The sequence below is a fragment of the Nicotiana sylvestris genome, chromosome 11 (assembly GCF_000393655.2).
Source record: "Nicotiana sylvestris chromosome 11, ASM39365v2, whole genome shotgun sequence".
NCBI classification, from domain to species: Eukaryota; Viridiplantae; Streptophyta; class Magnoliopsida; order Solanales; family Solanaceae; genus Nicotiana; species Nicotiana sylvestris.
The window spans coordinates 27831396-27854445 of record NC_091067.1 but is presented as its reverse complement, the minus strand read 5'-3'; the positions used below and the strand labels follow the sequence as shown (position 1 = coordinate 27854445).

The 23050-nt window shown below is 37.1% G+C and overlaps 1 protein-coding gene across 1 annotated transcript; it reads right to left on the bottom strand.

Moving 5' to 3' along the window:
• Nucleotides 1-16354: 16354 nt before the first annotated feature.
• On the bottom strand, nt 16355-20911 carry LOC138880863 (uncharacterized). The gene is made up of 7 exons (XM_070161043.1): nt 20682-20911; nt 20093-20375; nt 19468-19960; nt 18369-18479; nt 18072-18220; nt 16775-17122; nt 16355-16573 (listed from the first exon to the last, which is right to left on the bottom strand). Exons 1-7 carry the CDS (start codon nt 20909-20911, stop codon nt 16355-16357), a joined length of 1833 nt encoding a protein of 610 aa, XP_070017144.1.
• Between the last annotated feature and the right edge of the window lie 2139 nt (nt 20912-23050).

Genomic DNA, 23050 nt, shown 5'->3' with positions numbered 1-23050 from the left:
GGTACTGGTGTCTCAGAGGAACTTTGGGACCCCTAATATATCCAGCTATTTCTTCCAATGTTGGGGTAAGTTCAAAATCTGAGAAATGAAATACGTTGTGAGCCGGGTCCCAGAATGTGACCAATGCCTTTATGATATCCCCTCTGGGATTAATTTTCAGCAACCCAGCGAGGCCTCCCAAGTATAGATTGACCGTCTCTAGCCCTGATTTGCCCAAGCCATCCCGCCACATGTGCAACTCTAAAGGGATCTTGTACATAACTGGTAAATGTGACTTGTGCTCATTCTGCACATTTATTAAGGTGATTAATCATGATTTACTCTATTTTGAATCAAAACTGACCCTTTTCAGATTTTTTTTCTAAAACCAAAAGCCCAACTTTGCAAATACGGCCTTTCAGCACTTCCGGAGGGAGATTTTAAGGTTGTGCCTACTAACTGGCCAAAAATTGAAAAAAGACCAAAGGTGGCTGTTTATGTGAAATCAGCCTTCCGGCGTCCCTTTCGGGAACATTCGGCTATTTTTGATAAAAACGGCATCACCTTACCTATTTACAGTAAAATAAATTATTATTTTTTTTCGTTTTGAGATATTTTTAGATAAAAGAAGTTGGACCCGATGAGGGTTGCCTAGGTATCCCACACCCTGTGAGAATCAAACTGACGTAGTTCGGCAAATAAAACAAACTATTTTTGAAAACAAGATTCTTTTTCATTTTATTGGCAAAATAAACAAACTATTTTTGAAAACAAATCTTTTTTCTTTTCCTTTCCTTTTTTTTCTTTTTTCTTTTTTAAAATTTTCTCATAAATTCGGCAGAGTTTCGGCACTATTTGGACATTGTTTTTTTTTCAAAATAGACGATTAACTCTCTTTAACCATCATACTGCTATTTCTCTTTCCTCAAAATATTCAAAAGTCGGTCAGCATGCAAGTCCGAATCAAATAAATTCACAAGTAGCAAGTAAGATGCATCAGGATGGTCTTTTTCATTTTTGGTACACCTGTCCTAGACAGACCCAACCCCTGTGTTGAGCCTCCAAAGTCAAATGCACATGATGCACACAAACGTTCCTATTAGAGATCCGGCATGAAGCTGAGTTATTCTAGGTTCAAAGCCTGGGTATTTGTTCTAGACTGTGTACCCGAGCGGACAACTCGAGCCGAGGAGGGGGCTACGTATCGGGAACCAAAAGGCCATCCGGCTTAGTAACTTGTCCGGGGTTCTTTCTTATTTCAAGGTATGACACTAACAGAATAGGGAGTCTCGACCAGCGAGCTCATCCCCGAAGGTGAGAAGAGAAGGGTTTCGTAGCAGTTTATATACAGTTCAGATAATATCAAAGCGGTAAAAGCAGCATTTAGCACATTAGGCCCAAACGTTTAAAAATCAGATAATAAACAAAGCCAATTATAACAATTATTCCAAGCCCGAATTCTCGTACCCTGAACCAGAAGTTTTGGGTTCCAGTCCCCAGCAGAGTTGCCAGGCTGTCACACCTCCTTTTTTCCACCCTGAAAAGGGTATAAGGGAGTTTTTTCCAACTTAAAGTGACAATCGAAACGGGATTCATTTATTATTAAAAATTCAGAGTCGCCACTTGGGATAATTTATGGTGTCCCAAGTCACCGGTTCAAATCCCGAATCGAGGAAAAGATTGAATCTGTTTTACAGTCCGCGAACACAGAAATCCGGGTAAGGAATTCTGTTAACCCGGGAGAAGGTGTTAGGCATTCCCGGGTTCCGTGGTTCTAGCACGGTCGCTCAACTGTTATAATTGACCTATTATCTGATTTTAATACATGTTTTAGCCTATGGTTCAATTTTAACTTATTAACCGCTCTTATTCATTTTAGGAAGATTGCAACGTCATTTAAAATATGTCTTGAACCACGTCACATAAATGCACCCGCGGTCCACGACACATTTTATTTAACGTTGTTGGGATTTGGATTTGGGTCACATGAAATGCACACCCGAGTTTAGGAAGGTAATTTCAAATTACGCGCCTAAAGCAACTACGCATTTTTCAACTTTGCGAGGGCCATAGAAAATTCGCTAAATGGCATGCCTCGAATTCTAAGGATTTAAAATTAATTAAATGAGGGCCATGAGTTTTGATGTTTTATTGTGGATGGAGTGATATAAATTGATAAGTACAAAAGGCCTAAAGAAATGGGTTAGCTACATGTATATCACTGGAGCCTTTTGTTATAGCATACTACAATTCAGAAAGATGGAGTTGGCATTTATGTGAAAATAACAAAAGACAGGTGCCAACTTTGGGTGCATCTCCATATCATCTTCAAAAGACCGACTTTCGTTTTCAAATTCTAGAAAGAAACTAACAAAATTTTATAACAAAATAATGAATCTTAAATGACCATATGAGCAAAAAAACCATGCTGAGAACTATTCGGATGAACCAGAAGGAACAAAACAAACATGGACATACAAAAATGCATTTTAAACTTGATTATAACAAAGAACACTTAACGTAATTAATTTAATTAACACTATGATAAAGAGAAAGTTGTAGTATCACCACTATAACTTCTACAGTACCATTTTGAAGCAGAGGAAGTTGAATCTTCACATGGTTAATTTAAGAAAATATGCAGCCAATAACATAAACTGAAGATAAGATCCTTTCACTAACGCAATCTATTTTTTTTACATCTTAATGTTGACAAATTTTTCAACTTCACATACTTCTTTAAATTTCAAAATATGAACATGGTGCTACATGAGCTTGAAATCTAAATGTAAACAAAACAATACCTGTTGGTTACAAGTCATGAGCCAAGAAAAATAATAAAAAAGTAAAAACAAAACAGAAAAAAAAACGAGACAGAGTCATGAACATACTAAAATAACGTTAACATTTGCAAATCTCAATTCACTCAATCAAAGAAACATCATTCATGCGAACAGATTAAATACGAAAGAAACTTTATCAAAAGAACCAAATCAATTTGCTTCTGCTTCAATAAAGATGCTCCGACATTTTTTAACTCAAGAGCTTGAATTACATACCTACAAGAGAGTGAATTCAAATGAATAAAATCTGAAAGTTGTAGAGTCAATACAGCAACAGCAACAAAATCTCTATCAACGCTTCTTCAAACCCAAGATTCAAGGCCCGAAATATTGAAAGAAACATTTAATGAAAATTTTCAACCTAAATTTCTCTCCTCCCCCTCTCTTCTTTTTTTTTTCTTCTTTCTTCTCAAATTTTCTCTTCTATTTATAGCAAAATTTTTGATTTTTTAAAAATATTTATTATTTTATTATTTTTTAATTAAAAGAAATCCCACTTACAAATTGCTTTTATTTTTTTTATAAAGAGAAATCCCACCTTTCTTTACTTTTATTTTTTAAATTCCAACTTTAATTACTTTTATCTTATTTAAAATCCCACTTTTTTTACTTTTTAAAAGAGAATTCTACTTATTTAACTTTTCTTAAAAAAACAATCCACTTTCTTTTGCTTTTCTTTTAAAAATGCTACTTTCTTTTACTTTAAATTTTTTTAATTTTCAGATACCTTTATATTTGTTTTCTAATTCCAACTTTCTTTTTCCTTTTATTTTTGTAAAATTTCCACAAAACTTTACTTTTATTTTTTTAATTTTCTACTTTCTTTTACTTTTTAAAAGAGAATTCCACCTACTTTTTCTTTTTTTTTAATACTTCCCTTTTTCTTATTTTTTAAATCACTCCTGAAAATTAAAAAAAAATAATATTTTTTGAATTATTTTATTATTTTAAAATAAAAATAAAAATAAAATAATATTAATAGTAGTAATTCACTTTTTAAATTTTGTATTTTTACCCTATAATAAAAAGTGTAACAAAGCTAAAAATTGTAGGTTAAACCCCCTAAAATATTTACATAGAAGAAGTGATAAAAAATTAAATATTATCAAAAATTAGGTGCTCACAGCTGGAACAAGTTCGAATAAGGTATTAGGATATGTTTGTGCTTTTGGTTGAGGTCCCGGGGGCCTTGGGGTGATTTCGGATGGTTATCGGAGAGGTTGGAATTTTGTTGCAGTAGCTGATATTGCTGCTTCTGGTATTTTCACATCTGCGGATTGGGTACCGCAGATGCGGCGCCGCAGATGCGGGTGGTTTATCGCAGAAGCGAAAAGGGTCAGATGTGCGGCGACCGCAGAAGTGGTATGGTGACCGCATCTGCGATGTTGCAGATGCGGAAGTTTTGTCGAAGAAGCGGTGTGGGCTGAGTAAGTGAAGTCCGCAGAAGAGGAGGTTTAGACCGCAAATGCGGTACCATAGAAGCGGATCTTTGACCGCAGATGCGGAAAAGCCTGGGCAGACCATATATGTGATTTCATTTCGCGAGTTTGAGTTATTCCACCATTGTTGACTTCGACCTTGGAGCTTTTTGGGCGATTCTGAAGAGAGAAATCAAGAGACTTCGGTAAGGTAAGGATTTTGGACCTAAAAACACATTTCTATGGTAGTATTTCCCGGATTAAGACTGAAATTTAAAGGAATTAAAAGGCTAAAGATGGAGGATTAGGGCTTGAGTTTAAGAGGCCTTAAATTGAGGATTTGAGGGGTCATTTGAACTCCAATTTTGGTATTCTTGATATGCATGGACTCGTGGGGAGATGAGGAATCTATTGATGTGAAAATTTCTGAGTTTCGAGAAGTAGGCCCGGGGCTCGGGTTTTGCTAATTTCGGGATTTGTGCCCTTTATTGATAGCTTTCGCTTGGGCTTGTTCCTTAGCATATTTTGATGTTCTTGTTCTGATTTTGGATAGATTCGACACGCGTGGAGGCCGATTTTAGGGGAAAAGGTATCACAAGCTAGAGTTTGAACCGGATCAAGGTAAGTAATGATTGTAAATACTACCCTGAGGGTTTGATACCCCAGATTACACATCATTGTGTTACTTTGGGGTGACAAACACGCTAGATGACCAGCGTAGAGTTGTGCACCGTTGGGGATTGTGATTTGGTCCGTCCCGTACGACTGTTAAGTCGCGTATTTGATTTGAAATCTTATGATATTCCATGTTCTAGAGATTTATATTATATTTTGGGCTGTATGTCATGTTTGGGGCCTTGTGCTGACCAGCTGAGACCATTAGGGGCACTTTCACTATTTTTCCTCACTCTATTTGTTTGAAAGCATATCCTCAGCCATGTTTTACCTGTTTATTATTTAAATATGGTTTTATCACTTTATTTCTTAAAAATGTGAAAACTGTTTGGGCTAAGTTCCCTATTTTACTGATGGTCCGAGTGATCGTGAGGTTGATGATTGAGATAGAGTGAGGGTCCGATTGTGAGGTTGATGATTGAGATAGACCGAGAGTCTGATTGTGAGGTGAATGGCTGAGAGAGGTCGAGGGCCTGGTTGTGAGGATTAAATATTTATGGATCGGACTGCATGCCGCAACAATATATATGTATATGGATCGGGCTGCACGCCGCAGCGGTATGTTGGGTCGGGCTGCATGCCGCAGCGATATAGAGCTTGGGTTGTAGGAGCCCCTTCGGAGTCTGCACACCCCCAGTGAGCGCCGTCGACGAGATATATGGATTGGGCTGCACGCCGCATCGATATATGGATCGGGCTACACGCTGCAGCGGTTACTATATGGTACCTATTGAGCGCGAGTGTTGAGTGTGAGTATTGATTGGCAAGAGTTGAGTCACGAGTGACTGAGAGGCTAGTCGAGGGGCGATAGATATATACATGCACCTGAGTGATGCCTTGCCTGAGAGGCCTGTTTATGAACTTATTGATTTTTACTCCTCTTTAAGTGAGTTTCTATCGAATGTGTTGATTTATTGACTGCTTTCACTCATCTTTATACTGAGCCTCTGTCAAAAATGTTGAATAACTGTTTTTAAACAACTTTCATTTAAGCTGGGGTTTATGAGAGGTTCAGAACTTAATCACTGATTTGGCTTTCGTTATTTCTACTGAGATTTTCTTGTTATAAGGTATTTATGACTCCTGTTTTGCCCGAGGGGCTGATTTTGGTTTTCATCTCCTTTATTAAAAATGGTATTGAACCCCTACTGAAACCGTTGGAAGGTATTTTAAATAATATTTACCAAAAGTTGGGATTTTAAACGAGACGATTGACTCGTACTTTGACTTGAAATCCTGTTGTACTTATTGAGTTTAACATAAATGTGGATTCATTGTTTCCTACTGCTCAGTCTTTATTTACTCTTATTACTTACTAGGTTGGAGTACTCACATTACTCCCTGCACCTCATGTGCAGATTCAGGTATTTCGAAACTCGGTAGCGGGTGTTGGTTACTCAGACACGGAGTCATCAGAGTTAGCAAGGTGGCTGCATGACGTTCGCAACACTGCTTCCTTCCTCTTATTTTCCTTTCTGTACTTAGTACATTTTGAGTGTTTTTGTAGTATTCAGACCTTGGTAGATGCTCATGGCTAGTGACACCCAGATGTCGGACTTGTATGTTATTTCCGCATTATTCATTCAGACTTATGTTATGAAATATTGTTTAATTAAAGGCTTAAAAATCACTCTTAATGATTAAAGGGTTAATATAGGCATTGTGTTAGATGTCCTTGTCTTCACGAAAGGTGCTATCATGACCGGGTCAATTTGGGGTCGTGACAGGGCCTGTTTATAAGTGATATTTATGGGATGGGGTTGCATGCTACATCAGGCTTTATTGATTCATGCCATGATTGACTTATTATAGCGCTTGGGCTGGATCTGCCCCTCCGGAGTCTGCACACCCACAGGGAGCACAGTTGCTATTGATTCACGATGAGATTGGGTTACGCACCGCAATAGGATTTATTTGTATTTGGGCTGGATCTGCCCTGTACAGTGTTAAGTGATTGAGTGTGATTAGTGAGAATTGAGGAAGTCCGGTTGAGTACTCCGAGAGCGTGAGTACCAAGGCTTTCATTGTGTTGCATCAGATACGATATGCATATTTGCATGTAGATATAGAGATGTCATATTCCCCATATCATTCAAACTTGACATATTTAATCTGTTATGAGTTTAATTGTTAAACTTAGAAGCATGTCTACATTCCTGTACTGGTACATGTAAATTATGAGTTTCTCTAAGATATTACTGTTATATGTTCTGTAAATTTCTGTACTATTTATTATGTATTGGGAACGTATTGTTCGGACTCGTCACTGCTTTCAGTCCAAAAGTTAGACTTGCTACTTATTGAGTTGGTTGTACTCACGCTGCACCCTATATTTCATGTGCAGATCCAGATATTTCGGGGCACGGTGGTTGTTGATCTCAGAGTTTCAGCCGTTCGGAGATTATCGAGGTAGTTGCCTTGGCATCCACAAACCTTGACTCTCCTACCCTATCTCTTAGTTTTACTTATTCAGTTCTATTTTTCTTAGACAGTGTATTTGACTATGTATTTGTATAGATGCTCATGTACACAGTGACATCCGGATTTTTGGAAAATTTTGTATTGAGTTGTGACATTTTCATTTAGTTTTATGAGACTTTTACTTACTTAAAATTATTTCCGTATATTTCAATATGTTGGTATGTGTGAGTTGTCGGCTTACCTAGTATCATGATAGGTGCCATCACGGCACTTAGGATCGGGTCATGACACCTGACCTCGTCACTACTCTACCAAGGTTAGGCTTGGAACTTAATGGGTACGGTTGAGATGTACTCATGCTACGCTTCTGCACATCATTTTGTGCAGATACATGTACCTCCTACCAGACCAGGCACTAGTGAGAGCTCAGTTTCGGAGACTTCAAGGTATCACTGCTAGCGCCCGCAAGCCTCGGATCCCCCTCTACTTAGATCATCTTATTTTCTTATCCTTTATAAGACACTGATGTATAGAGATATTCAATATTACTTCATAGAGCTTGTGACTTGTATTTCGCCGGGTTATGGGCAATTTTATTTATATATATTGTTCTGTGGAGATTTTCTTTATATTAGTTGTTGAGTTTTGAGATTTTAATTATTATTTCAGTTATTTCTGCATGAATGTTAGGCTTACGTAGTCTTAGAGACTAGGTGCCATCACGACATCCTACGGAAGGAAATTGGGGTTGTGACAGTTGTGCAGACATGTTTTGTTTTGATATTTTGAAAAACATGGCGATTATTTCCTTAGTTGATCATTTTATTTACTCTCACACTTTTTCTTATTATGTATTTTGTTATTCTCTTTTTCGTTCGCTTGCTTATTAACTACATTGGTTTATAAGTAGGTGCCTTGTCATAGGCTCGTCATTATCTCGTTGAGGTTAGGCTCGACACTTACTTGGTACATCCGGTTGGTTCTACTTATACTACACTTCTTGTATAAATTTTGGCAGAGGAGCACAACTTGGGTTGCAGGAAGACTTGGGGTAGTACTACATTCTCGTCCGCATGCCTTGATTTTTACCGCTTAATTGTATCAAACTGTACTGCATTCTTTTCAGACTAATTATTTAGCACTCCTTAGATATCATGTACTCGGTGACACCAGTCTTGGAAGGTGTTTATGCCAGTTATTTTGTTTTAGACTTATTATGTTATAGGAGATTTTACTCTCTATTTATATTACATTGTTGTTAAATACTTAGTTTTATTCCTTTATGTATGTTAAGTGTGGCTTGCCTAGCAAGCAGTGTTAGGCTCCGTCACGATCCGTGGATGAAATTTTTGGGTCGTGACCCTCGCAAGATAATTCAATGTTGTCACACATAAACGTATTACCTCTCAAATTGTATTAATAATGATTGAATTCTAAATGTAGCTTAATTGTTAAGCAATAAAATCTCAACATTTGAAAAATTCTTGCAGTGCAGTAACAAGTTTTCTTTGAGAGTAAATGACTAGTTTTCTTTTTCTTGTTTGCTAAATGAATTTTGTTTATTGTTTTGTTCAAGAAACTACCAATGTAACCAAGAAGAAAATCTTAATCAATCCTTTATAATACCAATTGTTTTCATAATATATATAATTTTAATAAAAAACTCTAAAGTCTGTTAATCTTTTTCTCCGGTTGTGCATACAAAATTTGCATTACTATTTCAAGTTACGTGAAAGAAAAGTTTTTTTTATCTCAACCCAATGTCCCTTTCTTTTATATTTATCATCTAGCTAAAAAGAGAATAAAGAATATGATACTATTTATGCATTGTGGAGGGAGAGAAACAACAGGATATTTGAAGGCACTTCGCGTGACTATGAAAGTGTAGCACGTGAGATTGTATGTGTCTGCAATCTTAGAGCTGGAAGGAAGGTGAAAGGATGGATACAACAGCTATATTACTAGACCTGTAAATAAGAATAGTAGTTTAGATAGTAAAGCTGTATAGGAAGTAGGGAGTTTTTTCTTGTATACTGCCTCTAGATGATATAGCTAAGCTTAGTTTAAGCTCAGCTAATGCGCTGTACTGTTTTCGCTGGTGATTAATGAAATTTTTAATTACCAAAAAAATGTGATATTATGTTATTCTATCCATTTATTTTTGTTATTCATTACATATGCATGAATATATACAATAAATTTTATTATCTTCATCTCCTTGAGTCTTGTCTAAAAATATATGTAAGAAGCTATATGCAACTATTAAAAGATATATAGTAATCTCCTTTTCATAATATGTTATCTGACATGAAGAACAAAAGAACAGCTTTGGACAATGAGACTTTATTATATAAAATATGAAAAGGTCCAAAAATATCCTTAAACTAATGGAAATATCTCACTTCTGTCCTCCGTTTGCATATTGTGCCCACACTATCCTCCACGTTAATTTTCTAGGCCAAAAATGCCTCCGAGCTAACGACTCTCCACATAAGCCTGCTCACGTAGAAAATATAATCCGATAACCCATTAACCCGTAAAGAAATTCGATACCCGACTATCAATATGTGATTAAAAAATGTTCAATCCCGTAAAAATCTCCAATGCTCCATTCTAAACCTGGTTCTTCTCAAGAGATGCGATTTGAGACCTAAGGGCATGATACAATCGAACAAGGGTTAACAACACAAATTGAAGATCATCTGAAGCTATTTCGGTAATTTCTCCTTCTGTTTAAGGGGTCTCTAACTCGGACAAAGGGATTAGTCAATTGTTTTTGTAATTTTCTAGGGTTTTGTCATGTACTAGTATTTTTGATTCTGAAGCTTAGTGTGTAGTGTTTGTATGTTGGTTTGGTATTCTTTTTGTTTGATATCTTTGTTGTTTCCTTATATGGTGTCAACTTGTGCCCTAGGTCTATATCGATTTTGGTTGCAAATGTCTTTTTCCCATATTTTATCATGGTGTGGTAGGGTTGGGTTGTTGAAATCGATAGAACCAATTGCTTCATCTCTTAAAGACTATGCTTTTTGCTTTTCATTGCATTATATGAAGTAATTTATTATGGTAGGGTTTGGTTGTTGAAATTTACAGAAATATATGCTTTATCTCTTAAAGAGAGTGCTTTATTCTTTCCATTATATTATATGTAGTAATTTTTGTATGTTCAATATTTAATTGTCAAAGTTGTTAAATTATTGATATGGTCCCTCTATGTTTTCTTTTGTGTGTATATTATAGATATTTCAGTATGCGGGACCATGAAGAACCTATTTCAGGTCAATATCAGTGTGAATTAGGTATTGATTGTGAATCTGATAGTGATAAAAGCTCAGATTATGGTTCAGATGCTAGTGAATATGATTGTGAAGAATTAGAGTTGCTTAAGATGCAAAAGGGTAAAGAAGTTAATGATAAGCTTACTCACTACAAAGATCTTGATAAGTCTATGACATTAAGGACTTGGATGAGGCCAGAAAAGTCATGAACTTCTATGATATTGCAAATTCTAAACCTCTGAAGCTTAAAAAAAGTGATAAAATAAGAGTAAGATATAGATGTATAGTAGGCTGCCCTTTTGTATGCCTCATCTCTGAAGATAAGAAAGGTCCCGACTTTAAGATAAAAATATTAAAGACAAAGTACAACTGTGAAGATGCATTTGAGAATCCTATAGCCAAAACAAAAGCTCTAGCTCAATATTTCAGGAGTAAGGTGCAGAATAACCCCGAGTATAATATAAAGGATATGAAACTAGATTTGAAAAATTAATTTTCATTGAATTTACATGACTCCACATTAAAAAGGGTTAAAAGGATGACACTTCAGCAATTTCAAGGAAGCTTTTAAGATGACTATAACAGATTAGAAGCCTGTGCAAAGGAGATTAGGGAGCGCAATCCTGGTAGTGATGTGGTTATCAATTTATAAAAATATTCCATGGTTGAATGTAAAAGAAGATTTCTTAGAATGTACATATGCTTCATTATAGTGAATTTGGGGTTCAAACAAGGGAAGAGACCATTCATTGGACTAGATGGGACTTTCTTAAAGGGTCATTGCAAGGGGCAACTATTAGTGGCCGTTGCACAAGATTGCATGAATCATTTCTAACTCTTGGCGTGGGCTGTAGTTGACAAGGAAAAACATATTGACATGGACATGGTTTCTGGAGCTGCTGAAACACTCACTGAATCTGAAAGATGGTACCAGTATTACCTTTATGTCTGATATTCAAAAGGTATAAGTAATGATTTTATTTAATTGAATCTTTCAGTTATTTTTATCTTTATTACATAGTTGATTCTGTTTAAAATTTAAATGTGTAGGGTCTGTTGGAAGCAATAAGAATTGTCCTCCCTCTCTCAAATCACAGGTTTTGTGTGAGGCATATTAAAGCCAACTTGAGTAAGAGGATCAGAATTTTAGGAGCAATGAAAAAAATACCTATGGTGGTCTGCTTGGAGCACTTATGAGAAGGACTTTAAATATCAATTAAAGTAGCTTGATGAATTATCTGTTGATGCTGCCAAAGCGTTGCTTAGGTATCCACCATAGAACTGGTGCAGGGCATATTTTCATAAATTGTGCAAAAATCAGATGGTGGACGATAATTTTACAGAGTCCTTCAACTCTTGGATCTTAGAAGCAATAGCAATCCTATCCTGAAGATGCTTGAGGATATTAGAGTCAAGATCATGAATATATTAAGAGAGAAGGAAGAAGACGCTAGATCGTTGGGAGATGAGTTCAGTTCTAACTGCATGAAGTTGTATGTTGCTTATTTGAAGGTTGCCAACTTATTTACTTTTCATTTCAATGGTGAAACTGGATATGAGATTTGTGAGGATGATTATAGACATGAGTGAACCTAGTGGAGAAGAAACTCACTTGTAAATCCCGACAGTTGACTGGCATCCCATACCCCCATGCCATCAGGGCATTACAATACAATAGAGAGGATCCAATGACTAAAATTAATTGGTGATACAACAATGAATCTTACTTGATGACATATAGGGCCAAGTTGATGCCCGTTAGAGGTGAAAAGTTTTGAAAAGTATTACCAGAACATGCTATGGAACCATCTCCACTTGTGAAAACTGTTGGAAGGCCAAAAGTCAAAATAAATAGGGAGAAGGATGAGGCTAACAAGAGATGAGGAGAGTAATGACATATAGCATTTGTGGTTTACTCGACCACAATTCAATGACATGCAAAGTACCTGCTTCTTAACTTATCTTTCTGCTTATATAATTGCAGTCTTTGACATAAAGTTTTTCTTTTTAATTATAGGTTGGTACTGAAGGAAATGTTGAAGATGTTAGTTGTTCAGCTCCTCAACCAACACAAGAAGGTGAACATGAAAGTGAATTCGTGTTCATGCCTATACGTAGAGTACCAAGACACCAAATAGAACCCTTTGGTGATGGTAGTGAGCGTGAAAGTTGTGATGACCCAAAAGGTCATCACTTATTTTAGAAATAAATTCTGTATTTCGAGGCCTTAAAAACCTCTTTTTACCTCACCTCAATTTGCGTGCACAGTCCCGGCGCGTATCCGGAAAGCCATTATGTGAAAATTTATGAAAAATGATAAATTTTGCCTTTAAAATGAATTTAAGTTAACTTCGGTCAATATTTTGGGTAAACGGACCCAGACCCATGATTTGACGGTCCCAAAGGGTCCGTAGAAAAATATGGGACTTGGGCATATGCCCGGAATCGAATTCCGAGGTCCCAAGTCCGAGAAATAAATTTTTAAAGAAAATTATTTTCTGGAATATATATGAGTTTTTGGAAATGAAATGTGTTTGGAATTGATAGTACCGGGCCCGTATTTTGATTTTGGAGCCCGGTACAAGTCTTATATGTGATTTAAGTTGAGCCTGTAAAATTTGGTAAGAAACGGAGGTCATATGACGTGATTCGGAACCTTAGTTGTAGAATTTGAAACTTTGAAAGTTCTTGAGATTTTCTTTGATATTGATGCTAAATTCATAGTTGTTGATGTTATTTTGGTTATTTGATTGCACGAGCAAGTCTGTATGATATTTTTGGGTTAGTGTGTATGTATGGTTTGGAACCCCGAGGGCTAGGGTGAGTTTTTGATAGGCCACAGAGTGAAATTTGGACTTAGGAAATTTCTGGTGTGCTGCAGGCCTGCAGGCTTCGCAATTGCGTAGCCTGGCTTGCAAATGCGAGCTCGCAAATGCGAACAATGTGTCGCAAATGCGAATTTTGGCCTGGGTTGCCTTGGTCACAAATGCGATGTATTTATCGCAAATGCGACAGCAATATCACAAATGTGAAGAGGACTGGAATCCTCAGGGTTCGCAAATGGGAACCCCTGTTCGCAAATGCGAGGTTAGCAGGTTCTGAAAGGTTCGCAATTGCGAACCCTGGTCGCAATTGCTACATCTGCGACCTATAAATTCATAACTTAGCCGAAAATCTTTTATTTTTCAAACCCTTTCAAAACTAAAACACCTTTGGGCGATTTTTCAAAGACAAGTACTCTTCTAAATTGATTGTAAGTCATTTCTAACTCATTGTTTTCAATCTTTAACATCTTTTCACATGATTTGAACTCAAAATCAAGGGTTTTCATGGGGGAAATTGGGTGTTTTGGATAGAACCTAGGTTCTTCAAATTTTGGGGATTTGGACCTCGATTTGAGGTCCGATTTTAAAACAAATTATATACTTGGGTTCGTGGGGGAATGGGTAATTAGGTTTTGGTTTGAACCTCGGGTTTTGACCATGTGGGCCTGGGGGAAATTTTTGACTTTTTGGGAAATACTTTAGAAAACCTATTTTCATGCATTGGAATTGATTCATTTAGCATTTATTGATATAGTTAAGTAACTTGTGGCTAGATACGAGCGAATTGGTGGTGGAATCAAGAGGTAAAGAAGTAGTTGAGGCTTGAATTGTGTTCGTGGCATCGAGGTAAGTATTTGGTCTAACCTTAGCTTGAGGGATTAGGAGTTGTGTCCTATTTGCTACGTGTTAATTGTTGAGTACAACGTATAGGCATGGTGACGAGTATTTATACGTTAGTGTCAAGCATGCCCGTGAGTCTTATATTATGATTAATGCGACTCTGTTTGTATTGTTCATGCTTTATGTGATGATTTCTATTGTTGAGCAAGGCTTGTGTAAGTAATATTGGTATTTGAACATTGAAGAGCGTTGGATCAAGTTGTAAAGTGATTTGTGGAAGCATAATTGGCAATTGAACCTTATAGAGCATTGGCTCAAAAATTGTGAATTGAGTTGTGAAGTAAATGTGAAAAAGAGAAGAGGATCATGAAATTGCCTCCCTTGCCAGGATGTTGTTGTTTAATATTGTCTTCCTTGCCGGGATGCTATTATTGATATTGTTTCCCTTGCCGGGATATGACTGTTGTACTATTGTTCCCTTGGTGGGATTTAATTGTAAATTTGTTGATTTTCTTGCCCTTGTTGTTCTGTGATTGTTGTTTGGGTGAGGAAGAGTATTAAAGCACGAAGGATGATGTCGTGCATTGTTTTGGTGAGAGAGTGTTAAAGCATGAAGGGTGATGTCGTGTCGCACGATGTATAATTCTGTGTCGATTGATGTTTTATACTTCAATTCCACACAAGAGGGGGGTGATTTGTGTGGTGACCAATTTTTCGCTTAAACTGCTTATGGAAGGACCTGGTTCTTCTATGTGTTCCAACTACTACTGTTGCGGAATAATAAATATAGAAAATAAAGAACACAGAGATTTTACGTGGAAAACACCTGGCTCAAAAGGTGAAAAAATCACGGCCTACTACTCAGTAGGATTTTCCCCAACACTTCACTAAATCACTGAGCCAAAACAGCATTTACAAAACTCTTTGTAAACCTAAGGATTACCTCTAATCCCGTTGTAGCAACCATCATCTAACTGTTGCGACAACTTCAAGTTAACTCTAACTTGAATACTCAAAGTACCTATTACAATTGCTTCTAGATAAAGCTGAAAGGTACAACATGAAAACACCTACTACAATTGAACTAGAAATAAAGAAAGACGCATAAAACTCTTTATGGAGCTGGTTCTTCAATCTGGTTCATGTAGCTTCAGGTTTGCACACTTGAATTACACACGAACTACTTGCAAAAAGCCTTGCTAATTTGCTCTCAATTCACGTTTAACTTCTGCATTTTTGTGCAACACTTATAATGTGAGAACATCCTGCAATTTATAGAGTTAGTAGATGAAGAAATAACCAGAGTTCTGATGCAACTCTTCCTTGGTGGAAGAGTTCTAGTTGATTTCAACTTTTAACTCCTTCCCTATCTTGGATAGTGTTCTCTTTGATTAAGGAATCCTTCTCCTATCAATTATGCAACCTTTTTGATCAAGAGATATTAAATACATCAAGTTAAGCTTATCTCCTTTACGTACAACCCACATGCTCGAATCTGCCCATTTTTGTGCACCTGAGGGATGGACCTGGTTCATGTCTGAGTTCTTTTGTCAATATTCAAAACTTAACCTTTACTTGGGCCAACAAATTCCCCCTTTTTGATGATGACAAACTCTGTGCTTTTCATACATTAGGCCCTGCCACAACTTAGCTTAACATCAATGCAATGTTAGAAATATTTTTCCTTTTTATCACTTATCATCAAAGACCAGGTACATTAGGTTATAAATATCACTGTTCAAAGTGTAAAGCGTGTGAAGCACAACCTTTTCCCTCCTTTTGGCATCATCGAAAAGTTGCCTAAAAATGTGAGATAACTAGATTTTAAAACTTACTCATGGCCACTGGGGCTACTTCAAATGCAATCATGGATTAATCATCATAGATCAAGCTAAAAAATTTCACCATCAAAGAAATATAAACAAACATTTAGAGCAAAAGACAGTGAATTTCATTGATGATTGATAAGATTCTACCACAAAGCATAAGAAGAAATAAAAATACTGAAAATATAAGCAAAAGAAACAAAAAGTCCCGAACTGGGTCACTGGTTAATCTACACTAGGCTAGGAAGCTTAAGGCTGGGAAGAAATAGGTGCTTGGTTTTTGACTTGGAGGAGTTTCAGCATACCTTGAAGAGTGTCATCATTCTTCTCTTTTTCTCTTGCCAGTTCAGTTCTAAGAGCATCTTTCTTAGTCTCCACCTCAACCAACCTCTTCTTCAGCCTTTCAATCTCAACATCCTTAGCCCCACTTTCTTGCACCAAGGCTCTGACCTTGCTATTCACTGGTACCTTTTGGATGAACTAGGTTCTTTAAAAGTGACATTAACTTCATAATCACAAGCAAGTAGAGTATTAACACAAAAATGATCCATGTTTGTATTAACTTCCCACTTTTTCATAGGTATATTGAAATGTGCAAGTACAATTGTCAGAATGAAGCCATAGGGAATGGTATGAGTTTTGGTGCCATTGATAACTCGATCAAGAAACTGGATTATAGCTTTCAGTCACTTTCTTCTGCAGGTCTGCGAGGGTTTCCTCTACAGATGAACCAGGTTCATCTCCCCAAACAATCATTGCACCTACGTCTTTGGTTAAACTCACAGGAGTGGGTGAAGAATCAGCCACTCTTGTCCCTTTTCCCCTCACAGTACTCCTAGCACCCTTGCTCTCCCTTTTTTTTTTACCACCAACTTCTCCAGATTCTGTAGTCTCAACACCTGTTATAGATCCTACAAATCTATTCTCTAAATTTGTAGCAACTTTAGAAATTGTCTCAGGAGAAACTTTAGAATTAGAAGATACATATTCAGTTTCGGAAGAACCACTTTCTTCCTTCTGAGTAGCAGACTTAAAAGAATCTAGGTAGTTTACTATGGTCAGGAGTTTTGAATGTAATTGGTTCACTTGTAACGGATAAGTTCAAAATAACTGGGGTATTTTGGTAGGACTCTGCTCATGATCCAAATATAGTTATTTCAAATTATGCAGAGTGTAGAAAACATACCGTGTTATCTTGATGAACCAGGTTCTTCAATGATAATTCTCTTGTGTAAGTCTAAATTTGCCAAAATAGAGGAAATATCATTAGAGATTAATGAGTCATTTTAACACATGGCACAAGAGTATACTATGGAAAGTATGAGACTGAGCAAGATTTAATCTAACTATACACAATTTACAGACTTTCTAACTATTTTTTCAATTTTTTTTTCATTTTTTTTGTTTAACCTTGAACTGGTCCTTTTAAGTGATCTTAATCATCCTTAATTCCAACCTGTTTCTCTCAAAGTAATCTCTACTTAAGGTTTTTGTAAAGATATCAACAATTTGCTTGTCAGTAGCACAAAACTTCACAGTGATCAAGCCTTTCTCATAGTTGTCCCTAAAAAAATGCTGCCTAACATCTATGTGTTTAGTTCTTTTATGATGAACGGGTACTTTGTCATACTAATAGCACTAGTGTTATCACAAAAAGTAGGGATACAACCAACATCAATTCCAAAGTTCAATAATTGATGTTTGATCTGCAACAATTGAGCACAACATAAAGTAGTAGCAACATACTCCGCTTCAACAGTAGATAAGGCCACTGAATTTTGTTTTTTGGTAGCCCATGACACAAAACATGAACCAAGGAAGTGTGCCATACCTCAGGTGCTCTTCCTATCCATAAGGAACCCTACATAATCAGCGTCAGAATATCCCACTAGGTTAAAATTACTACCTTTTGATATCAAAGGCAAAGTTTAGCGGTGCCTTTCAAGTATCTCAATATTCTCTTGACAGCAGTCAAGTGGGACTTCTTTGGATTTTCCTGAAATCGAGCACAAAGACCTATACTGAAAATAATTTCAGGTCTGCTGGTAGTAAGATACAAAAGAGAACCAATCATTCCCCTATACAACTTCTGATCAACAGATGAACCAGGTTCATCTATATCCAATTTCGTAGATGTTACAATAGGAGTGTCAATTTCTTTAGATGTTCCTTCTTGGTTTTGTTACTGAGGAAAAGGTTCAGGACAGGTTCATCGAGGTTTGAAGATCAGTTCCTCTCTAATCAGTTCCCCCTGTCATGTTGCCTTGGGTGGAAGGACCCGTTCCATCACTTGTTCCTTCCTGTGATGCATCTTCAGGCTGGACTGTGGTTTCACCATTTGAATTTCTTATTAGCCCAATCTCTTCATTATCTCCTGCCTCTCAGAAAGAATGTTAGTTTTAAAAAAATAACATATACATTTTTTTCTACATACATAGTTCTTTTACTGTATATCTTATAAGCTTTACTATGTGAAGAATATCCCAAGAATACTCCGTCATCACTTATGAGATCATACTTACCTAGGGAGTCTTTGTCATTATTATGCACAAAGCACTTGCATCTAAATGTCGTAAGATGGGATATATTTAGCTTTCTCCCTTTAAGTGACTCATAGGAAATCTTCTTAACAAGAGGTCTAGTCATGCAACTATTTATGATGTAGCATGCAAAAATTCAGCAAACTTAGCATTTTCAAACTCAGTTCCATGATCAGACCTAATTGATGCAAGTTGATTACCTAGTTGTTTCTGAGTTTTTCTAACAAAAGAAGTAAACATGTCAAATGCTTCATCTTTAAATGTTAAAAACAATGTCCAAGTAAACCTAGAGTAATCATCAACAAGCACCATCACATATCTTTTACCCCCCCTGCTTAATATTCTCGTTGGACCACATAGATCCATATGGACCAGTTCCATCGTTCTGGTGGTGCTTACCATTTTCTTGCTTTTGAAAGATGATCTTACATGCTCCCCTCATGCACAAGCCTCACAAACTTTGTCTTCCTTGAACTTAATGTTAGGCAGTCCTATCACCAAGTCCTTGGAGACTAGTTTGTTGAGTTGGCTTAGACTGGCATGTCCAAGTCTTTTGTGCTAAAGGAGGAGATCATTGTCCAACACACTTAAGCAAGTGAGTTCATTTTCTGAAGGTGTGGACAAATCTACAATGTATATATTGTTTACTCTTTTTCCCTGCAAAACAATCTTGTTAGTGGTAAGATTAATGACAAAACATTTGGTAGAGGTGAATGCTACCAAGTTACCTCTATCACATAATTGTGATACACTGATTAGATTGTACTTTAGGCCATCTATTAAGTAGACATTCTCAATAGAGTGAGAATGCTACCAAGTTACCTCTTTTGTACAGTTCATCTTTTATTTTTCCTACATTTTCTTCTAAAGTGAATTGTGTGTGATCAGCTTTCTTTTTACCAGTTCCTAATTTCAATTTTAGATTTTCAAATCTATGCTCTAGGACAGTGGTGTCAAGTTCATGAACTTGGTTCTTTAACTCAACATTTTTACATTCACTTTCACAAGCCCTAAGTTCTAGATTTTTGCACTTAGCTTTCAAAATCACACACTCCTTAGACAACTGTTCATTTTCATTATTTAGATCCTCAGATTCATCAATGAAATTCAGAAGTAACTTAGATAGTCTTTCTTTAGACGAAAATTTAATCTTGTCTTTGAGATGAATTATATTTACCTCAGATTCCTCATCGGATTCTCCAATTGCGATAAGTGTTTGTTCATCTCCATCTTCATCCTCTGAGTCCTTATCTGAGCTTTCTCCCCAGGCAGCAACCATATCCTTTGTTGATCCTTTGTTCTTCTTGGGTTGAACCTGTTCCTTCTTCCTGTTCCTTCGTTCAGCTCTTTCCTTCTTCCATTTAATTTCCCATTGAGGGCAGTTTTTGATGTGGTGATCAGTCTTCCCACACTTGTAACACCCCTCATTGGTTTGTTTTTCAGGAACCCTTGGTTTGTTGTAGCTTCTACTTCTTGAAGGACCCTTTCCTCTCATTAGATACTTCTTGAAGTCCTTTGTAATCATGGTCATTTCATCCTCCTCTAGATCAACACCTTCAGTGATTCTGAATGTCAGGCTCCTTTCCTTCTTGGGTGCATCCATCTTCATGGTTTTCCTTCTAAGTTCACAGGCAATGCGATTTTCAATTAGCTCATCCAACTTAAGAGTGACAATGTTCTTTGATTCCTGAATAGTAGTGATTTTGCTTTCCCAAGAGACTGGCAGAACCCTTATCAAAATCTTCTCAACTTTGTCATATTAAAGAATAACCCTTCCAAGAGACATAAGTTCATTTGTCAGTATGGTGAACCTTGTATACATCTCTTGGATGGTTTCTCCTTCCTTCATGGTGAAATTCTCATATTGAGAATATAGTAGTGTTCCTCTAGACCTCTTCACTTGAGGTGTTCCTTCATGAGACACTTGCAAAGTATCCCAAATTTCCTTATCAGTAGTGCAGCTTTGAATTCTACTCTACTCATCTGGACCAAGTCCACACACAAGCCATTTCTTGGCCTTAGCATTCTTTTCCTACTTCTTCAAGTCCTCACTAGTGCAGTCAGCTCTTGTCTTTGGAACATCCACTCCTTCAGCATTCTTTTTCATTATAGCCAGGGGACCATCAGTAACAATGTCCCAGAGTTCATAGTCCTCTCCGATGATATGATCGCTCATCCTGTTTTTCCACCAGGAGTAGTATTGGCCATTAAAGAGTGGAGGCCTAGCAGTGGATTGTTCTTCCCAGTTTCTAGGTGGTGCACTCATCTTGATATGTTCCTAAGGTGTTAACTTCTTCAAATATAACCTGCTCTGATACCAATTGATGTTTTATACTTCAATTCCACACAAGAGGGGGGTGATTTGTATGGTGACCAATTTTTCGCTTAAACTGCTTATGGAAGGACCTAGTTCTTCTATGTGTTCCAACTACTACTGTTGCAGAATAATAAATACAGAAAATAAAGAACACAGAGATTTTACGTGGAAAACACCCGGCTCAAAAGGTGAAAAAACTACGACCTACTACTTAATAGGATTTCCCCAACACTTCACTAAATCACTGAGCCAAAACAGCATTTACAAAACTCTTTGTAAACCTAAAGATTACCTCTAATCCCGTTGTAGCAACCAGCCTCTAACTGTTGTGACAACTTCAAGTTAACTCTAACTTGAATACTCAAAGTACCTATTACAATTGCTTCTAGATAAAGCTGAAAGGTACAATATGAAAACATCTACTACAATTGAACTAGAAATAAAGAAAGACACATAAAAATCTTTATGGAGCTGGTTCTTCAATCTGGTTCATGTAGCTTCAGGTTTGCACACTTGAATTACACACGAATTGTTAGCAAAAAGCCTTGCTAATTTGCTCTCAATTCACGTTTAACTTCTGCATTTTTGTGCAACACTTGTAATGTGAGAACATCCTGCAATTTATAAAGTCAGTAGATGAAGAAATAACTAGAGTTCTGATGCAACTCTTCCTTTGTGGAAGAGTTCTAGTTGATTTCAACTTCTAACTCCTTCCCTATCTTGGATAGTGTTCTCTTTGATTATGGAGTCATTCTCCTTATCAATTATGCAACCTTTTCAATCAGGAGATATTAAATACACCTAAGTTAAGCTTATCTCTTTCACATGCAACCCACACGCTCGAATCTGCCCCTTTTTGTGCACCTGAGGGATGGACCTGGTTCATGTCTGAGTTTCTTTGTCAATCTTCAAAACTTAACCTTTACTTGGGCCAACACCGATTATATTGATTTTATGGTGAGGACGAGAGTAAAAGCATGAAGGGTGATGTCGTGCAGATTATATTGATTCTTATGGTGAGGACGAGAGTAAAAGAACGAAGGGTGATGTCGTGCACTTGTTTGACTTCTGATTCTTGTTGATAAGTGAGTTATGGTGTTCTTTGCATTTACCTGATGCCCTTCTATTGTCATTTGATGTTTCCCCGCAGCATGTTCCCCCCTCCCATCCTTAACTGTACATTCCTGCTTTTATTTTCTGTTGTATATGATTTAACTACACAGGTTTATTTGGTAGTCTGGTTCTAGCCTCGTCACTACTTCGTCGAGGTTAGGCTAGGCACTTACCAGCACATGGGGTCAGTTGTGCTGATACTACACTCTGCACTGTGTGCATATCTCGGTGTCGCAGCTTTTGGACCGTAGTGAGGGTGCTGTCTTCAGTCCATTCAGGCGACCCGAGGTAGTCATGCAGGCATCCGCAGGCCCTGGCGTCTCCTTCTATCTTTTTATACCGTTTCCTCTATGTATTTCTGAAACAGTTTGTATTTATCTTTCGGACCCCTATTTGTAATACTCTTAGACAGTCTGTGATATTGTGACACCAAATTCTGGGTAGAGTTGTATCTCGGTTTTATGTATTAGTATTTGGTTAAACTATTAAATTTTCATCTTCCGCATTTCTAGTTATTTTTAATGATTTTGTTGTTGATCACCTATTATATCGATCTGTTGAAAAGGCTTAATAAAAAGGGTAATGAATTTATAATACTCGACTTTCCTAACTTTCATGAGTAGGCGCCATCACGACTTCTGAGGGTGGGAAATCTGGATCGTGACAAGTTGGTATCATAACTCTAGGTTACTTAGGTCTCACAATTCATGGACAAGCTTAGTAGAGTCTGAGGGATCGGTACGGAGACGTCTGTATTTATCCCCTGAGGCTACAGAGTTAGGAAAAACTTCACATCTATTCTTTCCTGTCGTGCGGTTTGATTTCTCAATACTAATTGAATTTCTACTCTATTCTTTCCTAGATGGAGAGAACACGCGCTTCCTCATCCACTGATCAACAGTTCGAGCCCCCAGCAGCAGCTCCTACGAGGGGCAGAGGGCGAGGCCAAGGCCGTGCTAGAGGCCGAGGTAGGGG